General features: G+C 57.8%; 1 protein-coding gene across 2 annotated transcripts; it reads right to left on the bottom strand.

Moving 5' to 3' along the window:
* Nucleotides 1–374: 374 nt before the first annotated feature.
* On the bottom strand, nt 375–9,644 carry CD1H11orf24 (chromosome D1 C11orf24 homolog). 2 transcript variants are annotated; one of them, XM_047823992.1, is made up of 4 exons: nt 9,487–9,644; nt 6,028–6,379; nt 2,774–2,947; nt 375–1,741 (listed from the first exon to the last, which is right to left on the bottom strand). In XM_047823992.1, exons 2-4 carry the CDS (start codon nt 6,377–6,379, stop codon nt 669–671), a joined length of 1,599 nt encoding a protein of 532 aa, XP_047679948.1. In that variant the 5' UTR covers nt 9,487–9,644; the 3' UTR covers nt 375–668. The 2 variants fall into 2 exon arrangements, with proteins under 2 accessions (XP_047679948.1, XP_047679949.1); XM_047823993.1 differs by lacking the exon at nt 6,028–6,379.
* Between the last annotated feature and the right edge of the window lie 232 nt (nt 9,645–9,876).

Here is a 9,876-nt window from a genome sequence, read left to right as displayed (position 1 = left end):
GGCCTGGGGGTCGAGCAGGTGCAGGCCGACCCGGCCACACTGTGGAGCTCACGTGTTTTACGTGAGGCTCTAAGCTTGCGCCACGGAACGGTTCAGAAAAGGGGCGTCTGTGAAAAAGGCTCTGCCTCCACGGGGTGCCAGAGATGGGCTGGGGCTCCCCCCACCGAGTGCGGGGCAGGGTCGGGCATCAGAGCGAAGCCCCAGGAAGCAGCACAGACACAGCAGACCCCCGGGCCCGATGGAGCAGTCGACGTTGATGAACAGGAGTCCGGTCATGTGCATCGCAGCAAGGCCCCCCGCCCCCCCCGCCCCCGCCCCCGGCCGGGCACAGCGGTGGACGGGACACGACGTACACAAACGGGGAGACACAGGTCTGAACGGAAAGCAGTCGTTGCTTTAATTCTGGTCAGGATCCCCACCGGGGCCCTGCCAGGCCTGCCCGTGGCGGGGCCACTGCCCGCTCCGTTGACATGATTGTTTACAAAAATAAATATGAACAAAGCAACTCTCGAGGGCTCGTGGAGTCAATCCGACAGCAAGTAGATACGCTTAAGCGTCCGGCACTCGTCCCAATTGCACCAAAAGAATCTGGAAGCGCTGGATTTGGTCTCGGAGGCGAGACGGAAGGGGGGCGGGCTCGGCCTCCCGGGCCCCGCCTCCCGGGCCCCTCACATCTCGGAGTCCGCGTACATCCCGTTGATCAGATAGTCCACCTGCGTGTACTCCTTCTTCCTGTAGCTCTCGTAGGCTTGCAGGCCCAGCAGAACCAAGACTACGACGAAGAGGGTCACCCCGAGCAAGAGCACCGCCAGCAGGAAACTTTTGTTCACCAGAGCCTGGGGAAGGGGCCGGGTGGTGACCACCAGGTACGGGCCCTGCGTGCTCAGCGGGCACGGGGCCGAGGCTGGCACCTGGGAGCCCCCCGAGCTCCCGGGTGTCGGGGCGGTGGACGCGGTACCGGGCGGGGTTTCGGGCCGCACCTGCTCCGGCGTCCGGGGCGTGTCTGGGCCCGCAGCTCCCCGGGTAGACGGCGCGGGGCCTGGCCGCGTCGCGGGGGCCGTGGCCTCCACCTTGGGGGTGGGGGTGGAGTCAGAGGCCGGTGCCGGCGGCGTGCTGGCAGCCGGCTCCCGGGCCTGGGCCTCGGTGGCGGTCACCGCTGTGGTGGACACGGGAGCCGTGGATGGGCGGGTGGGCTCTGGGGTTGTGTCGGCGAGGGTGGGCGTGGGCCCACTTGTGCCAGCCCCGGGCCGGGCCGTCGACGTCCGGACGGCGGGGCCTCGTGTGGACACGTCAAGCGCTTGGGGACTCGTGGGGGGCGCGGGGCTGGCTACGGGGGGGCCGCGCGTGCCTGTCGGGGCGCTGGCACTTGCTGTGGGGCCAGCTGTGGTCCGAGCAACGGTGGCCGACGTCGCGGGCGCCGTCGTTCTTGGCAGCGGGCTGACACTCGGGGCCGGCGCGGGGGCTGCGCCGGGAGCGGTCGCGGAGGACGGGGTCCGCTGTGTCGACGCCGCCGAAGCTGGTGAGGGTCCCCCGGAGGCTGCCGGGCCAGCTGTGTCTGTCCTGAATGTGCTCCCTGCTGTGACTGCAGGAGAGCTGGGGTCGGTCCCCAGAGTCCCTGTGGTCAGTGTGACAGGAGGCGTCAGCACGGTCATCGTTCCAGACGTGTCATTAAGGACTCTTGCAGCCGCCGTCACCGAGGCATTCTTGGCTGAATTAGCTGTCTGGCTAGAGACTAGGTGCCCTTAAAGTCAGAAAAGGGAGAAAAAGATAGTCACTTTCCATCCTGGGCAGGTGGATTATTCAGGGAGCGTCTTTTTTTTTTTTTTTTTAATTTTTTAAAAATGTTTTTATTTATTTTTGAGACAGAGAGAGACAGAGCATGAGCAGGGGAGCGGCAGAGAGAGAGGGAGACACAGAATCTGAAGCAGGCTCCAGGCTCTGAGCGGTTAGCACAGAGCCCCACGCGGGGCTCGAACTCACGAACCGAGAGATCATGACCTGAGCTGAAGTCGGACGCTCAACCGACTGAGCCCCCCGGGCGCCCCATCAGGGAGCGTCTTAATTTCTGGCCCACTGGCCTGGCCGGTGGGGACTGACCCCACAGTCCAGCGAGAATAAAGGAGGGGACGTGGGAGCATGTTCCCCTCCCATCTCGTCCCGCACACATCGAGCCTGCCGCCCACCGGAGAGGTGCTCGCCACTCTGACGTGAAAACTCCCTTCCCTCTGAACCCTGAGCCCATCGAAGGCCTAAGAGCTTCCCTCTCTGATCCAATTCCCGGAACATCAGACAGAGTGAAAGTCTCACCTCAGAGGCGTGATTCACCATTAACAAAACGCATCAAACACACACCCAGGTTTACAAAGCAGACAAACCACGGCCCGGATGGTCACACCATGAAAGAATTCTTGGCTTTATGAAAGGATTTGCGGCAGGAATTCCTGGAGATGAACGGTGCCTCGCACGGAGCAGGAGTGTAATGAAATATTTGATGTATGAACAGACGAATTCCTCAGTGACAGGATCGGGTTTACAGGAGAAATTTTGCAGGGCCAAGCAAATGACCCTCTCAGGGCTCAGAGGTCAGGCCCCTGAGGGCTTTCTACTCAAGCTGGCCCCAGAGAAGCTTGGCCTGACGGCCCTCCCCGGCCTAGCACCTGGGTGGCCCTGCGGCTCCTGACTCGCTGGCCTAGGCTTGCACACGTCCCTTGGGCTCAGGGTGCTTTGGGACCACTGCAGGCCTGACTAGCAATCACACGGCTTTCTCACTTACGTAGATCCTGGGATGGCGCTTTGCTTTCAGATAAGGACAAGGAGGAAATCCAAACGAGCACAAGGGCTGTCCACATCTTGTGGGTGAGCCAGGAGCAAGGCTGGGCGGTCCCTGAGGTTCCCAGCTGGCCACTCCTCAGGCTGCTAACAATTCCCTGCTGCCGGGCTGAAGGATCTGTGGTCAAGAAAGAAGGCGTCTGGTCAGTAATGCACAGCCTCACCTGGGACACGGGGCATGGTTCTGTGCCTGCCATGGAGGGTTCTGGAAGGTCCGCAAACTGAGCCGAGTCTTCCCACCAGGGCCTGGCACCCAGGGAGCTCGAGATGCGTCTCAACCATGGTGGTCTAGTGATCTGCCCGGTGCCTGTATTTGACAGGCTCAAAGCACTCCTTGACCCAACTTCACTCTGTGTCTCAACCTCCCAAGTGCCCATTCTCCCACCCAGAGTTCCTGGTGTGAAAGAGGAGTAGACAGAGGGTCAAGACCTGACCATGCTCACTGGGCCAAGGCCTGTCAATCACCAAGATTGGCCAAGATCACATATCAGGCCCAACACACTCTGTGCACCCCACGATGGCTGACCACACCCTTCACATGGGAGACATCATTTAGCTAGCCAGCCAGCCGTCACCCATTCGTCTATCTAACCATCAAGTATCATTCATTCATCCATCTATTATCCACCCACCCACCCATCCATCAGTCTATCCGGCCAACATCCATCCACCTGTCTGTCCACCTACTACCACATCTGTCCATCCACCAATCAACCCATTCACCAGCCACTCCATCCATCCATCCATCCATCCATCCATCCTCCATCTCTCCATCATCCATCCACTCATCCATTCATCCAATATTCTGAGTGCCTGCTCATGTGCCGAGCAGTGCGCTTAGAACAAAAAGATGAGAGCCGGACAACTCTTTCCTTCAGGGAGCCCGCCATACAGTAGGAGACACAGAAAAGAGGTCACTGCAAGTTACTGCAAGTAAAAAGCAGAGGTGTGATTCAGTGCTGGGAAGCAGGCAGGTGATGGCACATGGGAAGGCCTTGACATGTAAGTTGGAGGCTGGTCCTCTGTGTGGAGGCCCGGAGTTCTGCTGGGGGGAGGGGCGTGGCCAGGGAAGGCTTCTGGGAAAGGGACACGTGGGCCATGTTCTGAAAGATGGATGGGATCCACGTGGTGGGGAAGGGGCAGGGGCAGGGGAGGTGAGTGGAGCAGCAAGGCCAGAAGCCAAGAGACCTAGGATCAGCCCAGAGATTGGCAGGCTACCACCGGGCAGTTGGGATTTGCGGGGGAGCCCCTGCAGGCCTGAGGTTGGTCCCACGACTGAACACTCGATCTGGACACGGGGCAAACAGGACCCAGGCATGCTGGGAGCTGCAGGGCGGGCAATGAGCCTGGGGGTCCTGAGGGCACCTCCAAAATCAGTCCTGCCTGAAGACACCCAAGGCCTTTGGTCTTTCCACTGGCCCTCACCATGACGTTCTTGAGCCGCGACAGAACGTCCCGGAAGGCAGCCCTTGGGTCATGTGAAAACGCCCTGATCAACTCCTCGCCCAGCACGGATGCTACTCACTGTGCTCCGTGGCCCCATAACCAGGCTGGCCCCTGGGGAGCGGGGCAGGCTCACTGTCCTCCCACTGGCCCTGAGTCACGCATGAAACCCCTTCAAGCGTCTCTATCCTGGCCCCGATTCGCTGCCACCCCACAGCTTCCAGAGAGATCCTTGTAACACAAAGGTGACCCTGCCTCCACTGCTTAAACCCCATAATATCCCCGGATAACCCCGAAGTTCACTACCATGGCCAAGGTGGCCTTCAAAGTCTGGCCCCGCGGCCTCTCCCCGATGGCCCCACCCGCACTGGACTCGTGAAATCCCTGCAGGTTGTGACCCAGCGCCGGCCATCAGTCTGCCCCAGCAAGCACTTCTAGCCTTGCCGGGGGCTACGCAACACGGCCCCTGTGCGCCACGAAGGGGTGTGTGGCCACAGGGTGGCTTTCTGCCTCCCGCGATCTGGGAGACTGTTGTGAAACCGCCCTGTGACTGGGAAAGTCTGTCGAGGACAAACTCTTCCGGAAGGCTGGCTCATTCCTCGATGCTTCTCACCCTTTGCGAGAGTGCCCAGCTTTTTTCTAGCTTCAGGTTGCACCCTCCATCCAAAACTGTCCATAAGAGCTCCTGGTAGCTCCCAGGTTTAGAGGACTCAGCCCTACAAACCACAGATTTGCATCTGTTTTCTAGAATGCCAAAGGCATTCTTTGTTCTGACAGAAACAAGTGGGGGTAGGGTGGGGAGAGAAGAATCAGACGAAAATCACAACATCATGAGAGGCAAGAATTGAAACTGGAAGGTTTCGGGAACAAAGAACTCACACTCCCCCATGAGCTGAGGCCACGCAGCTGGGCTCTCGCTAAATAAATGTATTTAAATGGCTCTTTCTTTGGCCAGTTACGTCTATTGAATGCATCTGAAATCTCCCACTGCTGAGCCCAGCACGCTCCCTGTGTGAGGCCTGGGTCGGGGGTCTGCTGCGGTGGGGTGCTGTGACCGGGGCTTCCTGAATGTTCCGTTGTCCCCCTCACTACCGATCTCTAGGGCAGGCTCGGCAAACTTTGTCAGTAAAGAGCCGGATGGCAAATGGTTTAGATTTTGCGGGCCACGCGGGCTCTGTCTCGGAGACTCAAGTCTGCTGCTGTAGCGCAACAGCAGCTGTGGCCCGTGGGTAAACGCCGGGCGCGGCCGCGTCCCGATAAAACTTTATGCACAAAAACAGGCAGCCGGCGGACTTGGCCCGCCGGCCAAGGTCTGCCAACACCCCTACTCTAGCGTTTCAGTGAACTTCAGGGCTGATAATCCAGCTAAGGTAGGGAGGGACTGATCCGCTGTGCCAAAACAGATTTCCTCCTTCCCTTTTGGTTCCTCACGCAGAACAGACGGGACAGTCTTGTTCCCGGTCTGGGGACAGCCTCCAGGCGGCTCCTCCCAGGGCCCCTGCGGTGAGCGGGCTCCTCCTCCACCCCCAGCATCGGGGAGAGGCTGCACCCCCCCCCCAAAGAGGGGTTCCCCCAAGCATTTTGCTATTCTGACCCAAGGCCAAGAGAAAACCTCCTGTGGTATCTGGCATCGGGGTCACGAGAACAGGAGAGGGCCACAGAGGCCCACGTGCTCCCAGGCCCTCCTGTCCACCCCTGCTCCCGGACCCCCCTCGTGGGCTACCTCAGAAGGCGGGCCCTCTGACGGTGACGCACCTGCGAACAGGCCCCCCTCGGGGCTTCGCTGTCTTTCCCTTTTGCTCTCTTCCTTTTCCCACTCCGTGGTAAAGCCCTCTCGGGGCCCCCTCCGGGCTCGCCGTCCCGACACCAGGCAGGTGGCCCCGCGGGCAGGGCCGTGGACACTCACTAGAGGCAGCCGCTCAGGGCGTGCTCCCGGGCTGGGCCATCTTCCTCCGTGGAGAGCTGCGGGCTTGGCACCGTGCGCTCGCCGGGCGAGGTCTGGCTGTGCGGGGCGCGAGAGCAGCGAGGAGGCAGAGCCCCAGGCCACGGCATGCTCTGGGGCACATGGGCGACATGGGCAGATGCCCCGCTCTGTTAGCAGACGCATCTAGGGTTGGAAAAACAGGAAACGCTCCTTAGGAGAAGCACAGGGGGAAAACCCAGGGAGGAAGGGGACACTGAAATAGCAGCGTTAAATAGATCATTACACTGGGAAAATGACAGTGTGTGTCAAAACTTTCAATGTCAGGACTTTAAAATAAATTTTTTTTTAAACATTTATTCATTTTTGAGAGACAGAGACAAAGCATGAATGGGGGAGGAGCAGAGAGAGAGGGAGACACAGAATCCGGAGCAGGCTCCGGGCTCTGAGGTGTCAGCACACAGCCTGATGTGGGGCTCAAACCCATGAACTATGGGATCATGACCTGAGCCGAAGTCGGACGCTTAACCGACTGAGCCCCCCAGGCGCTCCGATGCTATTTTTATTGAAAAAGACGTTTGTTAAGGGGTCTAGAGAGATTTACACAGGAACATTAACAAAGTGGTTATGCCAGGGGAATGAATTTCCTGGTGATTCTCATTTTCTACTGCATATACATGTCTTTTTTTTCTTTTTTTTTTCTTAACACCAGCATGTATTGCTTTTGGAAAACATTTCTGAAAGGCTCCAACCAAAGGAACCAACGCCTGATTTTCTTCAAGTACTTTGAACTATCAGGCAGAAAGGCACAGAGTAATCCTACTGAATACAGTGTCACATACAGATTTTAATAATTTAGAGAAACTCCATGATTTACATATCAGGAACGACATCTTCCTAGGAGCCACCAAAACTTTAGAAGAATCAGGAGTACAGTGGTAATGCAAAGATATTAACAGCACAAATGGAAATCATCTCATTGATGAATAGTTAATATAGACTCAGGAGATTAAGAAACAGCTCATCACCTCCTAGAGTGGCAGATATTAGTAGGTGGTGACGCGTGAGGACCGCCACGGGCCCGCTCCCTAATACGAACGCTCACAAGTGCACACACACAGCCACACGCACCCTCGTGTGTGCACACAGCCGCGTGCATACCCAGCCGCACACACCCACAGGCACACACGTGCACGCATGCTGCCACATGTGGATACGTGTACGATCACACGCACAGTTACAAACACAAAGGTGGGTGCATTTATGGAACGTTTTTCTAAGGCCATGTCAGGAAACACCACAAGTTTCTCAGGAAACTTCTACTGGATACCATCAGTGCTTATTCACTCCCAGCCAGAGGGGCTGGTGATCACTCCCACAGAAATGGGAATTGGCCGCTGCAGTGGAGTCAAGAACAGGCCCTCGTTGGGTCGTGACTTCATCTCTCTGGAATGGTCCTGCCTCCACTTTCCCACAGCATATTCTCAATGTCACGATCTGTGTGTGGGGACCTGCACTAATCTTTATAAGGTGACGCACAATGGACACACCATTAACAAGATTTAAAATGCTAGTCTGTCCTGCAACGGCTTCAGTAAGCCTTAAACGAGGGTCGGGCCAGTTATTCTTACGGTGCAGGGAGACTGGGTCGCCCAAGGTCTCAGACTACAATAGATGGAAAGGAAAGAGTCCCCCGCGGCAAGAAGAGAATAAACAAGAATGAAGTTATTATTAAGCGGAAGGCCTGAAGAGGGAAAGACAGGCGTTAGGCTGGTGCGGGGACTTCCTCTTTCTCAGCGATCAGCTCCCCGCAAGTGCTGCAGGGAAGGGGCAGCACCCCCTGAGAGAGGAAACACTCCCATTAGAAAGGCACCCCCAGGCTGTGGCCATAGGTGTCAATTTCCTGATCCTTTTCTGGTCCATGATCTCGTGATGCCTCCCAATACGCCCTGTCTCTGAATTCTTGTGCTCCCAACCTTGGCTTGATTTTTTTTTTTTTTAACTCTTTTATGAAGCTGTTTATTATATGCTGAGTGCTGTGTACAAGTTACATGGACTCAGACTCCAAACTGCTGAACTCCTTTTTCTGGCCTTAGTCAGGTTCCTAATATCCGACACAAGTAATCCTTAGGCTCAGTAAGGGACTGTACAGTGTTACCCCCACATTCCATCACTCGTGATATTTATCAGCAGCAACGTGACCTGGGCCCCCACTCCAAGCTGGAGAAGCTATATATACCAAGGAGCAGGAAATGCGGCAACAAATATAGGGCAAACTACAGATACCTAATCCTGACACGTCACCTGGCTGAACTTTGGTCTCAGAACCCAAGGAACACAGGTTTGTGGTTTTGTGTATATAGACAGTGCCCTGTGGTCTAACGGATGTGTCTGCGTGGCAGATGGAAACCTGCAGAAGTGGATATCATCTTAATCACAATGCTTGCTTCCAGGTTTCTGTAAACTTTGGTATCACGGCTAAACGCTGGATCACAGGCTAATTTTTGTTGGCGGTGTGGGCTAATTTGACATTCCTTTGTCCGCTAGGCAAGTCCAGCATATAAGTGGGAACCCATACTTTAAATACTTTCCTCACCGATTTTATTGCAATTTCAGAGATGCTTCCTCCAGGGGGTAAAAATAACTGCACGTTGGCATAGGCAGATTTCTAAGCACGATGTTTATGTCTTATGGCAAGCCATGTGGATGCTGATCCCTCCTATCAGCCGGATAGTTGACGGCTCACAGAAAGCAGCCACCAGGCTCACATGGGGGAGGCAGGCAGGCAAGCAGATGGAAGTGCACAACCCCCTCCCAGGTAGAGGGCCTGGGTCACCTAAAAGGCCAACTCTTTCTTTGAGGGCAACACCTCCTGCGGCCCAGCCTTGCCCCGGGAAGACCTTTGAGTTCTCTGAACATACAGGAGTGTTCCAACTCTCCCATCCTCCGCTCCCAAACTCGAACTACCCGGGCCTCTTCTCCGATTTGGGATCCCCCCCCCCCCGCCCCCGCTCCCTGCAGCCCTCCTCCTCCCTCCAGCCTCTCGGACCCGCATCCGTGCCCATTCTGAGTCTCGGTCCCCAATGGGCTCCTTCCGTTCCTTCTTCTCTGCTATTCCTCACCTCCAGTCCTCTCGTCTTGCCCCTGTGCCCCCACTGATCTTTTCTCTGTCACCCTCCTGCCTCGCGTGCCCCGATTCAAGCCTCCTCCTGCCCCCACCTCCCTCTCCCAGGCGCAAGCCGGTCCAGGGAGCCGTGACAACAGCTCCCCCGACGGAGGCGCGGGCCCCTTACCCGGCGCGGCAGGCCTGCGGCGGCCGGGCGGCCGTCGGACGGCGGGGAAGTGCCCGCGGCCCGGCGTGGAGACGTGGCCGGCAGCAGAGCATCGCCCGCGAGCCAGGACTGCTCGGGGCAGCAGCCCTAGCTCGGGCCCCGCCCGGACCGCCCCGGAACTGACGTCACTAGAGGCGGGCCCGGGAGGGCGGGGCAGTCTCGGCAGGAGCCCTGAGCGGCCGGGGGGGTGCCCGGCGCAGCCGGAAGTGAGCCGGAAGCCAGGGGCGTGGCTGCTCGTAGACCCCGCCCACCGCGGGGCGGCTCGGGCTCTGCAGGGCTCGCAGCCGGAAGCGGCTGGAAGCGGCTATTTCGGACGGGTGGCCGGCGGAAGTGGTGGTGCTTACCCTCGGC

The sequence above is a fragment of the Prionailurus viverrinus genome, chromosome D1 (genome assembly GCF_022837055.1).
Source record: "Prionailurus viverrinus isolate Anna chromosome D1, UM_Priviv_1.0, whole genome shotgun sequence".
NCBI classification, from domain to species: domain Eukaryota; kingdom Metazoa; phylum Chordata; class Mammalia; order Carnivora; family Felidae; genus Prionailurus; species Prionailurus viverrinus.
This window is presented reverse-complemented; position numbering and strand designations above follow the sequence as displayed.